The 22570-nt window shown below is 55.0% G+C and overlaps 1 protein-coding gene across 1 annotated transcript in view; it reads right to left on the bottom strand.

The window, feature by feature from the left end:
* LOC141999369 (uncharacterized) overlaps positions 1–21042 on the bottom strand; it is a 73362-nt gene extending 52320 nt beyond the window's left edge. The window contains exons 1-8 of the mRNA XM_074972714.1: positions 20931–21042; positions 17738–17818; positions 15198–15307; positions 14241–14328; positions 7762–8982; positions 6061–6168; positions 5356–5463; positions 4799–4850 (exon numbers count right to left, since the gene is read on the bottom strand). Of these exons, the coding sequence (XP_074828815.1) occupies positions 4799–4850; positions 5356–5463; positions 6061–6168; positions 7762–8982; positions 14241–14328; positions 15198–15307; positions 17738–17807 (1757 nt within the window). The 5' untranslated portion in view covers positions 17808–17818; positions 20931–21042. The remainder of the gene's footprint in view (positions 1–4798; positions 4851–5355; positions 5464–6060; positions 6169–7761; positions 8983–14240; positions 14329–15197; positions 15308–17737; positions 17819–20930) is intronic.
* Between the last annotated feature and the right edge of the window lie 1528 nt (positions 21043–22570).

Genomic DNA, 22570 nt, shown 5'->3' with positions numbered 1-22570 from the left:
GTGCAGCAGTCTGGGAGCTGCCCTTGTCTGTGAAGACCGAGGCAAAAAAAGCATCGAGTACTTCAATTACAAAACCTAAACCTCATTTCCCCCATACTAATTTCCCCCTACTGTTACTCACACCTTCTCGTCAATGTTTGAAATGGGCCACTCTCATTACCACTACAAAAGTTATTATTCCTCCCTTGGTATCCTACTGTTAATTGAATTCTCTCGTTAGACTGACCTCACACTTGGTAAGACAACTCCCATCTTTTCATGTATTTGTACCTGCTCCTGTATTTTCCACTCCCTGCATCTGATGAAGTGGGTTCTAGCCCACAAAAGCTGATGCCCAAATAAATTTGTTAGTCTCTAAGGTGGCACAAGAACTCCTAATTGTTTCAGCTTTTTCCACATCATCTGTCACTATGTTGCCTCCCCCATTCAGTAAGGGTCCCACACTTCTTCTTGTTGCTAACATACCTGTAGAAACTCTTGTTACCCTTCACATCCCTTGCTAGCTGCAACTCCAATTGTGCCTTGGCCTTCCTGATTACACCCCTGCATGCTCTAGCAATATTTTTATACTCCTCCCTAGTCATCTGTCCAAATTTCCACTTCTTGTAAGCTTCCTTTTTGAGTTTAAGCTCACTGAAGATTTCACTGTTAAGCCAGGCTGGTCGCCTGCCATATTTGCTATTCTTTTTGCACTTCGGGATGGTTTGTTCCTGTGCCCTCAATAAGGCTTCTTCAAAATACAGCCAGCTCTCCTGGACTCCTTTCCCCCTCATATTACCTTCTCAGGGGATCCTGCCCCTCAGTTCCCTAAGGGAGTCAAAGTCTGCTTTTCTGAAGTCCAGGATCCATGTTTTGCTACTCTCCTTTCTTCCTTTTGTGAGGATCCTGAACTCAACCATCCCATGGTCACTGCTGCCTAGGTTGCCACCCACTTCTACTTCCCCTACTAATTCCTCCCTGTTTGTGAGCAGCAGATCAAGAGGAGAACGGCCCCTAGTCGGTTCCACCAGCACCTGTACCAGGAAGTTGTCCCCAGCACTCTCCAAAAACTTCCTGGATTGTCTGTGCACCGCTGTATTGCTCTCCCAGCAGATGTCAGAGTGATTGAAGTCCCCCATGAGAACCAGGGCCTGTGATCTGAAAACTTCAGTTAGTTGTCCGAAGAAAGCCTTGTCTACCTCCTCGTTCTGATCCAGTGGTCAAAAGCACACGCCCACCACGACATCACCCTTGTTGCTCTCGCCTCTAAACTTAACCCAAAGACTCTCAACAGGCTTTTCTTCCGTTTCAGACTGGAGCTCTGAGCAGTCATACTGCTCCCTTACAGACAATGCAGCTCCTCCACCTTTCCTCCCCTGCCTGTCATTCCTGGACAGTTTATACTGATCCACGACAGTGCTCAAGTCATGTGGGTTACCCCACTGAGTCTCTGTTATTCCAGTCACGTCACAGTTCCTTGACTGTGCCAGGACTTCCAATTCTTCCTGTTTGTTTCCCAGGCTTCTTGCGTTCGTGTACATGTACCTAAGATAACTAGCCGATTGCCCTACTTTCTCAGCATGAATCAGGAGGCTTCTCATCTTGTACCCTCCTCCTTGTGTTTCCTCCTGGTATCCCACTCCCGCACTTACCTCTGGGCTTAGGTCACCATCCCCCGGCAAACCTAGTTTAAAGCCCTGCTCACTAGGTTAGCAAGCCTGCCTGCGAAGATGCTCTTCTCTCTCTTCGTTAGGTGGAGCCCGTCTCTGCCTAGCACTCCTCCTTCTTGGAACACCATCCCATGGTCAAAGAATCCAAAGCCTTCTCTCCGACACCACCTGCGTAGCCATTCGTTGACTTCCATGATTCGACGGTCTCTTCCCAGGCCTTTTCCTTCAACAGGGAGGATGGACGAGAACACAACTTGCACCTCAAACTCCTTTATCCTTTTTCCCAGAGCCACATAGTCTGCAGTGATCCATTCAAGGTCATTCTTGGCAATATCATTGGTGCCCATGGGGAGAAGCAGGAAGGGGTAGAGGTCCAAGGTCTTGATCAGTCTTGGCAAACAGTCCGTCACATCCTGGATTCTAGCTCCAGGCAAGCAGCACACTTCTCGAGTCTCCCGGTCTGGTCGGCAGATAGATGACTCCATCCCCCTTAGGAGGGAGTTCCGACCACCACCACCCGTCTCCTCCTCTTGGGTGTGGTGGTCATGGAACCCCCATTCCTAGGACAATTAATCCCATGCCTTCTGGCCAATGGGGTCTCCTTCTGATACTTTCCCTCAGAGGGCTCTTCCAAACCATTCTCCGCCATAGTACCTGTGCAGAGAGCCTGAAAATGGTTGTGCACCTCTATCTGCATTGGAGGTACATAGGTTCTCCTCTTTCTTCCTCTCGAGGTCACATGCTACCAATATTCTTCCCCGCTCTGCTCTGCACTCTCTGATTCTTCAGCATGTTTTGCTTCCAGAACCAAACACTGACTTCTATTCATTTTCTCTGATGCAACGCAGGGATGATACTTGGTTCTCTAGTCCTCTAACCTTCTCTTCCAATATGTAGACCAGCTTGCACTTCATACAGACAAAATCACTTCTGTCCTCTGGGAGAAAGACAAACATGGCACATTCTGAGCAGGTCACAACAACTGATTCCTCACTATCCATGTCTTCCTTCTAAGAGGCTCCTCAGATGTTGTATGTACTGCTCACTGGAGCCTGAAAGGCAAAAACACTCTGTGCGAACTCCCTGCAGGCAAACTGCCAGGCAAACTCCCTCTGTTTGCCTGTCCTCTGTTCACTGCTCACTTGGTTTGCAACTGGCTGCCTTTTTATAAGGCTGCTGGCTCGAAGCCGGTGGCCCACCTCAAAGCCTTCTTCGTACCCAGCCTCCAAGTGCCTGGAGTTGGCAGGCTCTGTGCTCCAAGGTCAAGAGGAAAGTTCCAAAGTCAAGTGGAGGTGCCAGTACCCTGTGCCTCAACTAAGGATCAATGCAAGGGAGAGTGCCCCACCTGGGAGTACTGCAGCCTGCAGGAGGACTGTCAAAATGGCCAAGAGATGCTGATGCAGGACAGGAGGGGACTGTGTCTAGGCCTGAAAGCTAGGGGAACCCACTCTGCATGAGCCAGTGGAATGACACTGCATTAGCTGGGGGGCCTGGATGTAGTCCCATCCAGCCTTGTGTCAGCAGCTCTTGATCATTTCAGAATTCACATCTCAGCTGGTGGCTCCCTGGAGCAGCCGAGCCGCACTGGCCTGCTCAGATCAGGTTGTGGCTTTTAAAAAAAACAACCCAAAAATGCAAGATACTTCCTGCAGGGTGCAGCGGAGCCTAAGCCAGAATCCTGGTTTCCAAACCCCCTGCGCTAATCACTACATCATCCTGCTGCAATGCAGTCTCATTGCCACTGCTGGAGGGCAGGATGAGCAGAGACATGCCGGAAAGATCATGTGGACAAGGGGGTGAACAGTGAGGTGGCAAAATTTGCCGACAATACAAAATTACTCAAGATAGTTAAGTCCAAAGCAGACGAGTTACAAAGGGATCTCACAAACCTGGGTGACTGGGCAAGAAATGGCAGATGAAATTCAATGTTGATAAAAAGAAAAGGAGGACTTGTGGCACCTTAGAGACTAACCAATTTATTTGAGCATGAGCTTTCGTGAGCTACAGCTCACTTCATCGGATGCATGCTGTGGAAATGTCTTCTGCAGTTTCCACAGTATGCATCCGATGAAGTGAGCTGTAGCTCACGAAAGCTTATGCTCAAATAAATTGGTTAGTCTCTAAGGTGCCACAAGTCCTCCTTTTCTTTTTGCGAATACAGACTAACACGGCTGTTACTCTGAATGTTGATAAATGCAAGTAATGCACATTGGAAAGTATAATCCCAACTATACATATAAAATGATGGGGTCTAAATTAGCTGTTACCACTCGAGAAAGATCTTGGAGTCATTGTGGATAGTTCTCTGAAAATATCCACTCAGTATGCAGCAGCAGTCAAAAAAGTGAACAGAATATTGGGAATCATTAGGAAAGGGATAGATAACAAAACGGAAAATATCTTACTGCCTCTATATAAATCCATGGGATGCCCTCACCACGAATGTGTACAGTTCTGGTCGCCCCATCACAGAAAAGTTATATTAGAATTGGAAAAGGTACAGAGAAGGGCCACACAAATGATTAAGGGGGGTGGAACGGCTTCCATACGAGGAGAGATTAATAAGACTGGGACTGTTCATCTTAGAAAAGAGACAACTAAGGGGGGATATGCTAGAGGTCTCTAAAGCCAGGAGTGGTACAGAGAAAGTAAATCAGGAAGTGTCATTTACTCCTTCACATAACACAAGAACCAGAAGTAACCCAATAAAATTAATGGGCATCAGGTTTAAAACAAACAAAAGGAAGTATTTCTGCACACAACACACAGTCAACCTGTGGAACTCCTAGCCAGAGGATGTTGTGAAGGCCAAGACTAGAACAGGGTTCAGAAAAGAACTAGCTCAGTTCATGGAGGATAGGTCCAAGGCCATTAGCCAGGACGGGCAGGGATGCAACCCTATGTCCCTGAACCGCTGCCTGCCAGAAGCATATGGCACTGGCCACTGTCAGGGCCAGGCACCGGGCTAGATGGATTACTGATCTGAGCAGTGCGGCCGTTCCTGTGATCTTGTCTGCAGGATTTGGCATGGCGCTGTGGCAGGTTGCAGTGCCACAGATAATGGGAGCCCTGGGCGTGAGTCTCCACAGGACCATCATTGCTTGGCATTGCACCAGGGGCCGAGCTGGTGGACTCTCACCAGCACTTACCCCAAAGAGTCTCTCCGTGGGTAGCAGGGCCCCTTGGTGCTGCGGCCAGGAGCTGTTTGGAGAAGAGAAACATTGTGTCTCCACAGCAATAGTAGACTAGCTCCTGGGACAGCAAGTGCACCCGAGAGCCAGCAGGAGGAGCTATGGGGAGCAGGGAGCCAGCCTGGACTTTGAGTCTGAGCCACCCTGCTAAGGCAATCGCCCCTAACAGTATGTGGCTAATGCAGCAGGGCTGGAGGGGTCAGGGGGGCAGCGGCTGGGATCCCAGCAGCAAGGTGTGAATGCGCTGGGGGGTCTGGGGTGCATTCCACACAGAGAGCAGAGCAGGCACTGTCACCTGTGGGCTGGGACGGGAACAAGAGAGAGCGGGGCCCGCACAGCTGCAAGGGGCAGCTCCATCCCCACGCCCCCAGTGCAGCTCCATCGCCCTGCGACAGCGAGAGCAGGGCCAGGGGGCAGAGAGAGGCTGGTCTGGAGGAGGAGACATAAGGGGGATTCACTGAGGGCACTGATGAGCTCCCTGGGGAATTGCCGTCTGGCTGAGCCCCAGGCCATACCTTTCCGGCAGCTGATGGCCCTGCAGAGGTGAACCTGGACTGTCTCCGTCCTCACTGAGTCCAGGTCACTGTCGATGGTGACGGTGTCGAAACTGGTGATGGGGACGCCTGAAAGAGGATGAGTGGAGGATGGGAGAGATGCCAAACACAGCTGACCCCAGAGTGAGGGGGGTTTCCCTGCCACCCTCTCGCCCAACTGAACCTGTGACCAGGGGTGACTCCTCTGCTCTCCCAGCCCCAGCCACGGCACAAACCCAGAGGCTCTGTCCTCCCCCAGATCCTGCATTTGTTCCACCCTCCCTGCAGAGACAAGGAGCGCAGGCATCTCCCAGGGTGGGGGACCAGCAGGTGAGGCCGGGACAGGATCACCCATTTTCCAGGAGAGGAGCAGATCGATGGGAGGGCACAGATCCCAGGCAGGCGCAGGCCCAGGATTGGGGGCAGGCCCACTGTTCCCTCTAAGCTGTGCGCGTGTGCGCACACACAGATCCTAAACCCCGCGCACACGGCGAAACACCACACACACAAAAATTTGCACAGAAGCACAACGGTTTGCACAGAAGAAATTTTTTGCGCACACGGCCTCTCAAAAATTTGCACAGAAGAAATGTTTTGCGCACATGGCCGGTCAAAAATTAGAGAGAACATTGGGCAGGACCCAGCGCTTTCCCCACGAAGCGGCAGCCAGCCGGCAGCTCCTCTTACCAGCCACGTGCTTGTAGTTGCAGGGCCCCGGATAGCCCTCGTCCCAAGCTGGGTTCAGGCTGCTCTGTATCTCACGACTCTCGGAGACGCCTGCCCCTGGGTTAGGACCTACAGAGAGGGTGAGAACTGGAGCCGGGAGCCAGGGGCTCCTGGAAGACACATGCACTCCTGCATCATGGGCCGTGTGGCTGCAGGACAGAGCTGCTGGTAGCACAGGCCCCCCCCCGGGGCACCAGGCTGAATGGCCAGGCAAATCGGGGGCCAGGCGGAACTCTCCCCTCAGCAATGACTGGGGGAGGGCCTCGGGGCTTCCCCTGCTCCCCCCCACCCAGCACTGAACAGGGAGAGTCCATGGGAGTCGGGGTGGGGGTAACCAGGAAAGCAGGGGCGGCTCTAGGAGCCCAGAACCTTCCCCTCGTGGTGCCCCAGCTCCCTCCTCACCAGCTGGGAACACCTCCCCCCAGCACCCACAGACAGGGTGCCTGGACCACCACATTGTGGGGCCCCATCTGTCACCCCCTTCCAGCTACCTGCCCACCCCAGAATCCTTCAGCTTCCTGCCCCAAGGAACTGACCTTTCCTCCCCGCTCCTGGAATCCATGGGGCCCTGCCCAGCCCCCAACCACTCCTGTTGCTGGGTTGGCCCTGCCCCGAGCTTCAGGCCCTGCCCCAGGGTTACACCACCGAGCCCCACTGAGAGAGGAGCAGGGGGTCCCCCTTGCCCTGCAGTGCAGGGGCCAATCACAGTCACTTTCCCTGCACTGCCCTGAGCACAGGCCAATCCCCTGCTAACACCCCCTTTGGTGGGGACGGGACCGGGACATGCCCTTGGCCAGCCACGCTGCAACGTCCTCTGGCAAAGCACGGCAGGTGCTCCAGGCGGGGCGGCGTCTCACCCCCAGCTGCACAGCACGCGAGTAACCCAGCCCCAGGGTTCTCCCTGTCTTCCACCATGCCCCTGATCCGCTCCCACGCTGCTGCAGTGTCACTCCACACTGCCCGTCCCGTCCCTGCTGTCACGCGGGAACCCCAGCCCTGTGTTGCCACAGCCTTCTCTTCCCAGCCACTCCCCAGGCCCTGCCCCCCAGCTCCCCCGCTGCCAAAGCCAGGACAGGCAACCAGCCAGCGCTGCTCCGGCACTGGGAGCACTGGTGGAAGGCGGGAACAACTGGTTGTGTCTGTTTCATTCGCAGCATGGCAGAAATGCATGTGTGTCCCTGCCCAAGGGAGGGCAGCCCCAAGCACCTTTCCCTGCTAGTGCCCCACGGGGTGGGGACGTGACCGGGCCCTGCCCATCCCCTTTGACAGACTGGCCAGGTCCCATGGGGCTTTGCTGAGCTTGCAAGGATGTCTGTGATCACTGGGAATGTGGCACTCCCCGGGGAGTTTGTCAGACCCCTTATGAGCCAGGAAGAGTCCACAAGAGCTCCATCATCTCACCCCAATGGCCAATGCAGCCCCCACTGTGCTGTCACAGCGTCCCCCCCACGTACTGTCACTGCTCCCCCATGTGCTGATCCAGTGCTTCCCATCCATGCTGACACCCTCCTCCCGAGCTCAGCGATGAACGTTTTCTCCCCACGTACTCAGTTCCATGGTGACAGGGCAGGGGGACGAGCCAGCCCTAGTTCTGGAGCCAGCCAGACTCCTGCAGAGTCCAGCCAACTCCACGGCACTTTCAGCCCTGTGCTCCAGACTTACACAGTGTCAGGCCGTGAGCTCCCCTCTCCGCTGGGCCAGACTGCAGCTCACAGCTCCGCCAGATTCTCTCCCCGCCTCTGCTAGCCACAGCACGAGTGACGCCCCTTCCCGACGGTCCCCGGGGAATCACCGACCCCTGTTGCAGCAGCTCTGGGGCTTCCCTCTTGGGATCTCCTGGACCAACCCCACCCTGCCTCACCACGCAGCCATCGCTAACCATAGCTAGGGATGTCTGGGCGCTTTCAGGGCTACTAGCCAGCTGTGTTGTGGCACCAAACCCTTGCAAAGCTGAGCCTTGATGTCCCAGCTTCTCCAGGGGCAGCCCTTGGTCGGGGCAGGGGGATGCTATTAGCCGGGGGCTCTTCTCCCCTCTGGAGGCCAGTGAAGGGCTGCTGCGGGCCGCTGTGGGTGCAGAGTGAGATGGGCTGTGGGACCAGATGTGCCCATGCTCAGATTGTCTCCTCCCGGACAGACTCGGAGCTGTCCTCACAGGCTGGGACTCTCCGGCCCAGGCTCTCGTGCCGCTGGCACCGGCACCCAGAGCTCTGTGTGGCTGGCTGGGGCCCAGCTCCTCCACGAGCAAGGGGCTGCTAAAAGGTAGGGAGTTTTCCCAGGAGTCCTGGATCCATCTGGAAGAGCCCTCCAGAGGCCAGGGAATGCTTTCCTCCGAGGTCTCCACCCATTCAGGCGGGGCTAGTCCGGGAGCCCGGCTTCCCGTGGAGCTGGCTTTCCCCGGGTCTGTGCTGCTTGGGGTGTCCATGGAGTTGAGCTGGCTCAGCCTGGATATCCTGCCCCCCAGAGACTCCAGGCTCTCTCTCCTGGTCCTAGAGCTCAGGGACTGGGGCCCTTCCATGCTGCTGGACAAAGCCAGGGGTAAGTCCCCTTCTCGCCCCTCTGCCACAGCCTCAAACGTCTCCGCGGCGGGGGAGAGACCAGTGCTCCTGGCTTTGACTCCCGGAACGCTCCCTTCCTCAGCAGAGTCTCCAGCTGGCACATCCCCTTCCCCATCAGAATTCACCAAGGGGTCGACCATGCCGTCCCTAAACCTGGCAGCAAAGTCCTCCGTGCAGATGGAATTCGAGTCGCTCTGGTCCCCCAGGTTCTCCGGGGCTTGCTCAGAGCCAAGGAGATGCAGCAGCCTCCAGCCGTACTCCTCCTTCCGAGAGGGGCCGGCTTCGCCCCAGGAGGTGCCGTCCTGGTTCGCACAGCATCCTTCCATCTCTGCACAGGGGAGGGAAGTAAACAAAGAGCTGTGAGTCCCTCCACAAACCACCATTACACTGGCGAGCACCCTCACTTTCCCAGGCCTGCACATCTCAATGGGAAACAGAGCAGGGGCCATCCAGCCGGGAGGCTCAGAGCTAGCACTCCATACGGGGCAGCCGAGTTCCTGCCTTGCCCGCTCTGTTCTGCCCGAGGAGCTGCTAGCAATGTCTGATCTTGCAGGGGGGAAAATCCACCCAACTCTGAACTTGGTCCTGAAAGCTAAATGAAGGCGGAACTGATTTGTAAATATCATTATACTAACAACAAGCCGGTTTCTTCCTCTGCAAAGGCGTTCAAGCTCACTACTGTGAGAAGACAGGACAGTCTGCTCTTTTCATCTGCAGATCTCTCCCTGCTTTACCCAGGAGGGTCAGTACCGCTAGCCCCATTGAACAGATGGGGGACACTGAGGGGCAGAGAAGTAGTCGATTGCTCGACAACACACAGGAAGCCAGAGGTAGGAACAGAACCCAGGTCTCCAGAGTCTCCCGCCATGTCCTACCCATTGGGCCATGCTGCCTCCATTACCTGCCTTCTCTCTGCAGGTATTTATGGGACTGTACTTGCCCACTGCAGGGTTCGCACACTTCCCTCTGAAGTTCGCACTGGGCACCCTCAGAGACAGAATGCTGGTCCCCCTTTGCTCTGATCCAATCTGGCTATTCATACGCTCCTATTTGTCATTTTAAAGCTTATTTGGTGTAGATTCTGTTCTGGCAGGAGGCAAACCATAAAATCCCACCCGCCCGGGGCTTTTTCTTGTTCCTTTCTAGAAGTGTCGCAGTCACCCACTCATGAAAGCCCATCACCGCAGTGTCTGGGTGCCAGACTACACCTTCTAAGTGGAACCACTTGCTGTTGGCCACCCACGGTTTCCCTGCTCCTTTGTGGAGTGTTTCTTGCACACGTGGGACAGGTATTAAGCGAAGGGGCTGGGGAAGATGGGCGCCTTAGGCTGGCATGTGGGAAAGCAGCCTCTGGCTTTGGTTGCCTCCAGTGTTGAGTGCCAGCATGTCAGCCCAAATCCCCCCTCCCTCCACCGCATGCATCCCAGCAGTGTGGCCGTCATCTTGGAGACCTCCTTGGAATGGTGGAGTCTCCCTCCAGGGACCGTCAACATCACTCAGTCACCTTTAGGGGTCACTATCTGGTAACATAGATAAGACAGAAAATATCAGATTGCCTCTCTATAAATCCATGGTGCACCCACACCTTGAATACCGTGCGCAGATGTGGTCACCCCATCTTAAAAAAGATATATTGGAATTGGAAAATGTTCAGAAAAGGACAACAAAAATGATTAGGGGTATGGAACGGCTTCCGTATGAGGCGAGATTAATAAGACTGGGACTTTTCAGCTTGGAAAAGAGACGACTAAGGGGGGGATATGACAGAGGTCTATAAAATCATGAGTGGTGCAGAGAAAGTAAACAAGGAAGTGTTATTTACTCCTTCTCATAAAACAAGAACAAGGGGACACCAAATGAAATTAAGAGGTAGCAGGTTTAAAACAAACACAAGAAAGTATTTTTTCACGCAACGCACTGTCAACCTCTGGAACTCCTTGCCAGGGAGTGTTGTGAAGGCCAAGACTATAACGGAGTTCAAAAGGGAGCTAGATAGATTCATGGAAGATAGCCATTGATGGACCTATTAGCCAGGATGGGCAGGGATGGTGTCCCTAGCCTCTGTTTACCAGAAGCTGGGAATGGGTGACAGGGCATGGATCACTTGATGATAACCTGTCTGTTCATTTCCTTTGGGGCACCTGCCATTGCCCACTGTCAGAGGACAGGATACTGGGCTTGATGGACCTTTGGTCTCACCCACTATAGCTGTTCTTATGTTCTTATAACACACGCTCCTCCCCCCGCCAGGGCCTGTCCCCATAGGGAAGGGCTCACTATGGGCGGCAGATCAAGGCCCAGGGCTTTGCCACTGGGTCCCTATAACCACTCAGATTTCATAGCCTGTGCAGGACCCATTGCACCCTGAGCCTCCCGTCCAATCAGCATGTCACAAAGGTTATTTCGGCCAATCCCGGCCTAGGAATAGCAAGCTTGTATTGCAACCAATTCTGTTGCACCTTTCATAGAATATCAGGGTTGGAAGGGACCTCAGGAGGTCATCTAGTCCAACCCCCTGCTCAAAGCAGGACCAATCCCCAATCAAATCATCCCAGCCAGGGCTTTGTCAAGCCTGACCTTAAAAACTTCTAAGGAAGGAGATTCCACCACCTCCCTAGGTAATGCATTCCAGTGTTTCACCACCCTCCTAGTGAAAAAGTTTTTCCTAATATCCAACCTAAATCTCCCCCACTGCAACTTGAGACCATTACTCCTTGTCCTGTCATCTGCTACCACTGAGAACAGTCTAAATCCATCCTCTTTGGAACCCCCTTTCAGGTAGTTGAAAGCAGCTATCAAATCCCCCCTCATTCTTCTCTTCCGTAGACTAAACATCCCCAGTTCCCTCAGCCTCTCCTCATAACTCATGTGTTCCAGTCCCCTAATCATTTTTGTTGCCCTCCGCTGGACTCTTTCCAATTTTTCCACATCCTTCTTCTAGTGTGGGGCCCAAAACTGGACACAGTACTCCAGATGAGGCCACACCAGTGTCGAATAGAGGGGAATGATCACATCCCTCGATCTGCTGGCAGTGCCCCTATGTATACATCCCAAAATGCCATTGGCCTTCTTGGCAACAACGGCACACTGTTGACTCATATCCAGCTTCTCGTCCACTGTAACCCCTAGGTCCCTTTCTGCAGAACTGCTGCCTAGCCATTCGGTCCCTAGTCTGTAGTGGTGCATTGGATTCTTCCATCCTAACTGCAGGACTCTGCATTTGTCCTTGTTGAACCTCATCATATTTCTTTTGGCCCAATCCTCCAATTTGTCTAGGTCCCTCTGTATCCTATCCCTACCCTCCAGCGTATCTACCACTCCTCCCAGTTTAGTGTCTTCCGCAAACTTGCTGAGGGTGCAATCCACACCATCCTCCAGATCATTTATGAAGATATTGAACAAAACCAGCCCCAGGACCGACCCTTGGGGCACTCCACTTGATACCGGCTGCCAACTAGACATGGAGCCATTGATCACTACCCGTAGACCCGACAATCTGGCCAGCTTTCTATCCACCTTATATTCCATTCATCCAGCCCATACTTCTTTAACTTGCTGGCAAGAATACTGTGGGAGAGCATGTCAAAAGTTTTGCTAAAGTCAAGGAACAACACGTCCACCGCTTTCCCGTCATCCACAGAGCCAGTTATCTCATCTTAGAAGGCAACTAGATTAGTCCGGCATGACTTGCCCTTGGTGAATCCATGCTGACTGTTCCTGATCCATGCCGACTGTTCCTGATCACTTTCTCCACAAGCGATTCCTGCAATTGGTTATTCGCTTCAAAGACCCGCCCTCAGTTAACCCCTTAGTTCCACTTTGACACCTGTTAAAGGACAAAGCCTTGCAGTGCTCCCAGAACAGCCTCAGATGGTTCTCCTGCCCCCCCATCACATGGCGTCGCATGGCTCCCCCTACCGCCAGCAGTGACCCCCTGCTCAGTGACCACCCCCTTTGCTCCCCCACCAGCTCCTCACCCTTGTTCTGTCTGCCCCACTCACATGCACTCCACCCCAAACACACTGCTGCAGCATTCCACCCACCTCCCTTCCCAGCTGCCACTTCCCTCCCCTAGCCTTCTGAAACAACACAGGGATGAAGGGGCCAAGCGGCATCCCTGCCAAGCACCATGCTGTTCATGGGCCAAATTCGAACTTCTGTTGGCTTCAATGCAGTTACACCAGTTCACCCAGCTCTGCCTGGGACCCGTGCCCTCAGCCAAGCCCTTGATCTGTGTGTCAGCAGCAAGCAGCTCTGCCTGGGACCCGTACCCTCAGCCGAGCCCTTGATCTGCGTATCAGCAGCAACACAGACCTGCAGAGTGTGAACTGCAACACAAGTCCTTGCTCCTCCTCCTCCGAGCAGCCCAGAGACCCCTCCCCTGCAGACGTACCCATCTGCCCTCCTGGAGTGGGGCTGAGCAGAGACTGGCTGCTCTGGCCATCGCTGTGATGTCACAAGCAGAGGACTGTGACATCAGGCAGGGAGCAAATGAGACCTATCAAGAAGCGGATCAGAGAATATTTAGCCCAATACTATTGAGACTTTATTTCCCATACAAGCCCACAGCTATTTGGCAGGGCCTCGCCTTGCTGCAGAACTGGGCTCCAGCAGGGAAGCTTTCATTTAAAACATAAGTTCTGATTGCCAGGAAAACCTTCCAAACATGAACCAAGTGTGACAGGTGCAACTGAGCCTGCCTGAGTCTGCAGAGAGCCTGACACAAGAGCACCAGGAAGCGTGAACTGCCCTAGTTCATCACGTGGAAGGGGTACTAACTCTGAAGTTGATGCCCATTTAAATGATCACTTCATTAACTATTTCACTGCTGATTGTTTTAGCAAAACCAGCTGTCTGATGCAATAATCACAAAATCCCCAACCGCATCCCACACTGATACCTTCCCTGACCCCATGGCCCCCACCTTGGCTGCCAGGACCTCCCTCCCCCAACAAAGTTGATGACGCAGTTGTGTTTTCAGTTCAAAATCTTGCAGCGTGCTCAGAATTCAAGATTAGGGGGCAGTTCAAAATAAACGGAATTCAAAAACGGATGAAACTGCCGGGGGGCAGTGCTGCTGAGAGCATCATTTGAGTTCATATTTAATTCACTAGAAACCTCAGCTGCTTTGTTTATCGGAGGCTTGCAGCAGAACTCCCACGCTGTGTATCAGAGCATGGCAGAGTCCACACGCGGGGCCTGGCCGGTGGGAATCTGAAATGGGCACAGTCCAACTCTGCAGCTCCAAGAGGGAGGGGTTTGTATTTCTGAGCTGTCTCTGAACAGAGCCTCTGGGCTTCCCCAGCAACAGCTGCTCGCTAGCCAGCTTCCCCTGCACTGGGGGGGTTTGCCCTTCCACAAAGCACACCAGGAACAAGCTCGTCCCATCATTCGCTCAGCCTGCCCAGTGCCCTGACTCTGACCCCTTGTCCTTCACTCCCATCCTGTTTTTACATCTGCTGTCCCAAGTGCTCTGCTGCTTTCTGGCCTCGTGGCCCCGCTCCTCGCTTTAGGGGCCGGGTCTTTAGTTTTGGGTGGGCCTAGATCCTCTCCCTCCCAGAATCATGCTGGCCCTTGCTCACTCACCTGCAGTCCAGGAGGCGTTGGGGGAGCATTCCAGGGAGGTGTCCCCGTTCGTGCGACCACCTGCGACTCCTGCACCAGGGCCCTGCCACTGCAGAAGGAGAAGAAACAGATAATGGCACAGCTGCAGGCTACCCTCCAAAGAGGATGGCTCTAGACTGTTCTCAATGGTAGCAGATGACAGAACGAGGAGTAATGGTCTCAAGTTGCAATGGGGGAGGTTTAGATTGGATATTAGGAAAAACTTTTTCACTAAGAGGGTGGTGAAACACTGGAATGCGTTACCTAGGGAGGTGGTAGAATCTCCTTCCTTAGAGGTTTTTAAGGTCAGGCTTGACAAAGCCCTGGCTGGGATGATTTAACTGGGAATTGGTCCTGCTTCGAGCAGGGGGTTGGACTAGATGACCTTCTGGGGTCCCTTCCAACCCTGATATTCTATGATTCTATGATTCTATACCCGCGCCCCCCCTCCTGGTTACGCAGCGTCCAGAATAGCAGGGGGGTGCGTGTGCATGAAACAAACCCATTCGGCACAGATCCACCACACGACAGAGACTGCACCTGGGGCTCATGATGGGAGATGTGTGTCCAGACAGAGACACTGGCCATCAGGTCCTTGGGCACAAGCCAGCCAAGTGGCCAGGTCCCCAGGCAGGCACCACCTCACTCTAGCCGGGTGGTCGTGTCCCAGGCAGGCACCACCCCATGCCAGCCAGGTGGCTGGATCCCTGGGCAGGCACCATCCCATGCCAGCCAGGTGGCCGGATCCCTGGGCAGGCACCACTCCCCGCTAGCCACTGGCCCTGGGCAGGTACTGGCCCACACCAGCCAGCTGCCTGAGTGGTTGGTGCATAAGCTGAATCCTGAGACCAATCCTCCAGACCTGCCACATTTCAGACGCCTCCTCTGACCCACAGCAATTGCCCCTTCCTCGGGGCTTCCCAGCCCCTCCCCACACACCTGCAGCTGGCTGAGCTGAGTGTCGATGGAGTCCAATAGGGAATCACAATGGTCCTTTGCCCGGGTGCCTGCAGTCTCAGGACAGGATGGCGGCTCCGCTGTCTCCAGATCTGCAGGGGTGGCAGCATCTGGTCAGTACCCACATACCCCAGCAGGCCAGACAGGGACAAGCCTTACAGCCCCGCAGCTTTAATCCCCACCTGTCCTGCAGAGAGAGGCTCATGTCATGGCCTCCACCCCCCAGAGCAGGGGAGCTTTAGGGCTGCCTCTGTCTAGGTTTGTCATAAACATATGGCTACGGGTACCATAAAATCCCTCCTTACCTGTAAAGGGTTAAGAAGCTCAGGTAACCTGGTTGGCACCTGACCAAAAGGACCAATAAGGGGAGAAGATACTTTCAGATCTGTGGGGAAGTTTTTTGCTTTGTTCTCTTTGTTGATTCTCTCTGGGTCAGCGAGGAATCAGGACAGGGAAAATACATCTCCCAAAGCCTTACTTGAACTAAGCATCTAGATTACAAAAATTGTAAGTAAAGCAAGGAAATGCGTTAGTTTATCTTTTGTTTTAGCTTGTGAATTTTCCTTGTGCTAGAGGGAGGTTTATCCCTGGTTTTGGTAACTTTTAAGTTTTGCCTAGAGGGCAATCCTCTGTGTTTTGAATCTGATTGTCCTGTAAAATTACCTTCCATCCTGATTTTAAAGAGGTGATTCTTTTACTTTTTTTCCCTTTATAATAAAGTTCTGTTTTTTAAGAATCTGATTGGGTTTTTAGTGTCCTACAAACCCAAGGGTCTGGTTTGTGCTCACCTTGTTTATTTTTCAAGCCTCCCCAGGAAAGGGGGTATAGGCTTGGAGGGATATTTTGTGGGAATAGGAACTCCAAGCGGTCCTTTCCCTGATTCTTTGTCTAAATCACTTGGTGGTGGCAGCATACCACAGTCCAAGGACAAATAGAGATTTGTGTTTTGGGGAATTTTTTAACCTAAGCTGGTAGAAATAAGCTTAGGGGGTCTTTCATGCGGGTCCCCACATCTGTACCCCAGAGTTCAGAGTGGGGAAGGAACCCTGACAAGATGCTTCCACATTTCCAGCTCCTTGGGCAGGTTTTCCTAATAACCTGAGAAGTGCAAACCAGAGATCAGCGTGTATCTGCATGTTCCTGCCCATGTGTGTTCGTGTTTGTGCGTGTGTGTGCATGTGCCTGTAGAATCAGGCTAGGAGCAACACAACTGGTATTTTAGGAAAGTAAATCTAAGAGAAATCTAATCTAATTTGAGATTTGAACATTTCTGACTGTATGCAGAACCTGACAGACCTGCCCTTCCACCACATTCTTTCCTCGGTGCCCACGAAACCAGGCCACCCTGGGCTTCCCTCTCTCTGTCTCAGGTCAGCGGTAAGTTGCTGGGAAGGGTGTTGCCCTCTGCTGCGATTTGGTGGGATCACACAAACCCATGGAGAAGCAGAGATGCACAGGTCTGTGGTGATAAGGTATGAGAAAAGCAGCAGGACTCCTGGGTTCTACTCCCAGTTCTGTCACTGCATAGCCACTGCTTCCTCTCCTGGGGCCTGGGGATGACAAGAGCATTCGCCGCCCTTCCCAGAGCAGCGTGAGGGCTGATGGGCTAAAGGTCAGACATACGGTGTCAGGTGGAACACACCCAAGGCTGTGCTGAGCCAATGGGCTGGAGTCACGCTGCTCTCCCGCCAGTGCCCCAGACTGTGGGTGTGGGTGTGTACACACCCTTCCCTCCCACCCTGTGCACCAGCCTGCCATTGCTTTGGGACATGGCAGCTGCAATGTACCCTGCGGCTCCAGCTCTGAGATGCCTTCTTGCTGCCTCTGCTCACAGGCTGATACGGAGACCGTCAGCTCCTCTGCCCCACTACAGCAGCCAGAGAGACGCAGCAGTGGGCGGCACGTTGTAAGGAGTCACCAACGAAATGCCGTGACCTCCTGTGAAACCCCTTGGGGAGACTTGGGGGTGGGGACTTGCAGACAGGTGTTTGCACGTGTATAATTTTAGCCCTGTGTTTCTGTGCCTTTGGAGATTGAGCTCTGCGTGTGTGTGTGTCCACGCCCTGGCGGGTGAGCTCTGGGTATGTGTGTTCATATCTGTGTGTGTGCAGACAGGTGAGATGTGTTTGTGATGTTGACTGTAATACAATCAAATGAACCCCAAACCCCGCCCCTTTCTTTGTGCCCCCGGCTGCCCCTCATCGGTTGTGGCACATGGCCATGTGCCCGCTGCGCTCGGTCTCAGCTGGGTGCTCTGGGAGGGTAGCTCGCTCAGCAGTGTCTGAGCTGGGCTGTGGGTTTCAGGCTCTGGGGCTGCCACACTGGCACCTTCCACCATCCCCCAATTCGCTTAAGGAAACAGAGTTAACTGCAGCTGGAAATGTCCACGCCCCGGGTGCCACCCCGCACCCCCCAAGGCCATTGGTCACGGCAGCGCCCCTGACCAGGCACTACCGGGTGTGTGGGAGCTCTGTGCTGGCACAAGGGAGGTGTAAATCCCCACCCGCAGGCCATGCCCTTACTGGATTTGGTGCCATTCTCATCCTCGAGCTCCAGGGTGGCTCCGCCCTCTTCCAGCTCCGTGTCGGTCATGCTGCCTGGCCCTGGAACACAAAAGCGCAGCAGCAAGTGGGTCAATTCCCCTCCGTGCTGCCCTGGGGCAAGTGGCTCTTGTGGGACCTTCCTGCGGCAGCTCACGCGGCTTACTCCTGCCACTGCTGAGGGCAGGCTGACGCTCTGCAGTGACTGGACTTTGTGCACGTGGGCGTGTCGCCCTCTATTGGCCACCGAGGGCACATGCCAGCCTGCCACTAACTCCCACCTGCAGAAGTTCCCCTGACCTCCTGTGTTAGATGCGTGTGTTTGGTGCAGAAGCTCCTGAGTGCAGTGCCTGTGACAGCCACGACTGTCTGTATGGATACGGCTGCGGTTGGCTCCGCTCGCCCAGCTAGGACCTAGGACATTCCAGCTGCCTCTTTCCCAAGACCGGAGGAGGTGCAGATGCCAGAAATGGGTCACAGGCAGCATGTGGCAGCGTCAGAGGAAATCATTCAAACGTGGGCTTAAGTTCTCAAGAGGAACCAGTGACTGGGGGCCCAACTGCAGACACCTCAAAGCGGGGTGGAGTTTCACTGAGCGCAGGCTCAGCACTTTTTGGAACTCATGCCTCTGGGGGGTGGCTCATACTGGGCCCCAAAAATCAATGTCTCTTTTGAACATATAGGCCATAGCAAACTGGACTAGGACTGTGCAGCGCTGCCCTCTGCTGGATGGACTCAGAACTGTTTGCTTGTGTGTCACAGCTCCCGACACTAGTAACAGCTAATGGAGAGGCTCCGGTAGCGGCCCCCCAAATTATGATATTGATTTACAACAGTCATGGTGTGCTTTATTTGCCTTTTAGGGCCATTTTCAGGTTTTTCTCTGGCATCAGAAAGGCAAGAAATTGACGTCTTTAAATTAAAGATGAAATTTTCACATCATCACCTGACTCCAGGACCTGGGGCTTTAAGGAAAACACACTTATTGTGAAACTGGCGATAAAATCCTGAAAGTTGGTGACACTGCAGCCAACCTGTCTGCTAGGCAGGGAATGAGTCCTCCACACGCAGTGCCAGCTTCTCCCCCGCCCCGCCAGCCCAGACTGTTCCCGCTCACTGAACGCCAACAGATTTCTCAGCATCAGTATGTCCAGAGCACACATGGCTGGGCAGGGAGATCTGCCCAGACCTGCCCTGCCTGACAGTGCAGCTCATCCAGCATCTCAGCATGGCAGAGGCTTCGACCCAGACTCAAGTGTCCCTGGAGCTAGGTGCTAACTCAGCAGTGGCACCGTGGCCCAGGGTTGAGGGGAGCAGAACCTGGTGATAGTGTGTCTCTGGCATGCTGCCCAAACAGGCCCCTGTGCAGAGATACCAAGGAGTGGGAGGCAGCAGGGTGACAGAACTCATCACTTGATTGGGTTTGAGAAACATGTAATGCTGGAGGAGGGATTTTACCATTCCAGCTTCTGCACACACACCAAGTTCTAACTGAGGAGCCGTGGGGAGAGGCTGGCCCAGGGGCCAGTTCCAAAGCAAATGCATTTGAAGATCTCTGTACGCAGCAGTTCCCAGTCCTGCTCAAAAGGCCAAGGATGTGCGAGAGAGGACAACCAAAGATCTGTTTGTGGACTATGCTTGACAGCCCCTGCTCCTGACCTAAGGTGTTCAGACATCTATCCCATTGCTTCTGCCCCCACAGGGAGAATCCACGTTTCCTGCTCTGCTTCAGCTTTAAAAGCTAATTCACCCTTGAGTGGCCAATTGGCCAGCAATGGGGCTGGGATCCTGCAACTGCTAAGAACTAGGCCAATGTGAGAGCTCCTGCCCCTGGTGAGCACGCTGAAAGAGACTCAACCCAAGTGCCCATACTTTCCTCACAAACACTGGGCATGGGATGGAGGATAGCATTCCAGAGGCAGATCTGCCTGCAGGCATCATAAGCAGCAGCCAACCATATGCATGCAGGGGTGGTGTGGTACCCACAACCCTCCGTGGGAGTAATGGAACCAGGGGACCCAAGCTTTGCCCAACCCGGAGCCACCCCAGCACCTCGGCAGGTACCTGGGAACACTCATGTGGCTGTAAGTGGTGCCTGCGTCCTGCAGGGACGGGTGGTGAAAGAGGGATGGAATGAGAGCCGGTGTGCCATCTACCCTAGAGCAAAGTGAGTGCTCAGTGGGTGTATCAGCATGTTGGGGAGGGGGGTGTAATTTAGTGGCGTGTTACACCCCTTCCGCACACAGGCAGAGGGGTCACCAGGCTGGGGGCTGGCAGGGGAGAAGTGGGCCCCTAGAGAGAGGCCCAGAGGTTCATGCTGCCCTCACTAATGAAGGTCATTTGGCTGGCAAGGGAGCATTGCATACTGGGACCAGTCCCCTCCCCATCTCAACTGGGGCGGCAGACTCTTATGTGGGTGCCAGGCTCCCCAGGGTGAGTGCACCCAAGTGAGGGGCCCAGTCAAGTCTCCAGGTCCCAGGACAGTGGATGCTACCAGGGGGCTTGGCCCAGGGCAGGGTCTCCGGGTGCCGGGGTTGGGTGCTCCCAGGGGGTCCGGCCCAGGACAGAAGCTCAGAGATCGCGGGGCGGGGGGTGGGGTGGGGGGGGAGATGTTCCAAGGGGGCCTGGTCCAGGGCAGGGGCTCTGGGTTCCAGGGTGGGGTGCTCCCAGGGGGTCCGGCCCAGGACAGAAGCTCAGAGATCGCGGGGTGGGGGGTGGGGTGGGGGGGGAGATGTTCCAAGGGGGCCTGGTCCAGGGCAGGGGCTCTGGGTTCCAGGGTGGGGTGCTCCCAGGGGTTCCGGCCCTGGACAGAAGCTCAGGGATCGCGGGGCGGGGGGGAGATGTTCCAAGGGGGCCTGGTCCAGGGCAGGGGCTCTGGGTTCCAGGGTGGGGTGCTCCCAGGGGGTCCGGCCCAGGACAGAAGCTCAGAGATCGCGGGGTGGGGGGTGGGGTGGGGGGGGAGATGTTCCAAGGGGGCCTGGTCCAGGGCAGGGGCTCTGGGTTCCAGGGTCGGGTGCTCCCAGGGGCTCCGGGTCCCGGGGTCGGGTGCTCCCAGGGGCTCCGGGTCCCGGGTGGGCGGGCGCACCCCCCAGGCGTGCGTTCGGGGGGCCCCGCTCGGGCTCCTGCCCCAGATGCCCCCGATCCAGCCCCTGCAGCGGGGGAGGGTCTGACTCACCTGCCGGGCAGGGGCCTGGCTCCGGGGCAAACGGCTCGGCGGGGCGGGACCGGCCGGCCGCTCCGCAGCGACTCTGGAACGCCCCGGCCGGGGTCGCGCAGCAACCGTGGAACGCGGCGGCCCCTCCGCGCTCTCATTGGTGGGCACGTGTAGCCGCTGCCTAGCGACGGCGCGAAGCGGAAACTTACGAGAGGCGGCGGGAAGCCAAGTGGGCCGGGAGCGGTGGCTGGAGCGGCCCAAACCGGGAGACCCGGGCGCCGGCCGGCCGGGCCCCTCCCCGCCCCTCAGCCCCCATCCCCGCCCGGAGCCCCGCGCGCCTCCCCAGCCTGGCCGCCGGGCACTGCAGACCCTCCCCTACGGGGCTCCTCTCTTTTCCAACCCACCCCCACCCCACGCCAGCCCCCGGGACAGGGCCGTCGCGCCGGGGACCAGTCTGCAGGGAGCCCCAAGGCCCATGGGGTAGGATCCTGCCCTGCACAGAAAACAGAGTGAACCCGGGTCACCAGCCCCTGCAGTTCCTGCCTCAGGGCCCAGGGAATAGACCCAGCATCAGTGAGGAAGAATCAACCCCCCAGGAGGGGCCTAGCCCATGTTTGTTCAGGGCCTGCTGCCCCGAGCTCAGCCCTGGACTCCACACACAGGAAAATGAAGTCCCTGGACCAAGGAGCTTACAAGTCTAACCAGCCACCAACAGCAGGGTCCAAATGTACCCAACAGGCCCAAGGCACAAACCTTAACCAGAGTGGAGGTTTTAAAAATAGGCATTGTCTGTCTTGGTATAGGCTGTTCCTTGGGCATTTGGGAAACTCTGCCAGTGCTGTAACATCTGTGACTGTGGGAAATTTTTGTAATGTTTTGTATGAATCTTGTGTGTGATTCAGTTTCCCCTGTGTGGTGCCTGGTTAACTAGATGGTGGGAAAAGGTTGTTTACTCTTTGCAGTGACCCAGAGATACAGGCGTGACTGACACCTGGCTGACTGGGGCCTGGAGCCCATGCCATGGAGAGCTCAAAAAAGACAATGTGGCCACTCCAATTGGCCAGATGTTTGGTACCGAGTAACTAATGACCATGGAGGGTGACTCCTCCACAGGAAGCCAGCTGGGTGTGACCAGCTGGAGAACAAAAGGCTAATGGGGAGGGCTAGGTGAAGAGGTTTGTCCTGGAACAAGGACAAAGGACAGAGGAGGGATCAGGTGAGCTTAAGTGTTGGGCTGCTAGAAGAGGGAGAGAATTTTCTGGACTAGGATTCAAGAGGGGGGTCAGAGAGGGTCCAGATATACTTTGCTGTAACTTTCCAGTCTCTATTAACTAAGGACATTCTATGCTGTGTTCTAGACGTCTAATAAACCCTTATGTTTGTACAACACTGTCTGAGAGTCACTCCAGATTAAGGAAGTTGGGAGTGCATGGTTCCTTTTGGGAGTGAAGTCTCCCCCCAGGTGTCCAATCCAGATGGATTTGCTGAGGGGAGCTCACGGCGTGAAGCAGGGGTGCTGAAGGCTCCAAAGTTGGGTCCCAGGAGGCGATGAAGCCAAGGGGCGAGAGTGTGCCCCTAAGGGGGTTGACACACTGAAGGGGACCCTCCCGGGGACTGCTCCAGAGCTGTGCGAGAGCACCACATCTGTGGATCTGTGACAA

The sequence above is a fragment of the Natator depressus genome, chromosome 15 (genome assembly GCF_965152275.1).
Source record: "Natator depressus isolate rNatDep1 chromosome 15, rNatDep2.hap1, whole genome shotgun sequence".
Classification (NCBI taxonomy): domain Eukaryota; kingdom Metazoa; phylum Chordata; order Testudines; family Cheloniidae; genus Natator; species Natator depressus.
The sequence above is the reverse complement of the archived record's forward strand: the minus strand, read 5'-3'. Positions and strand labels throughout refer to the sequence as shown.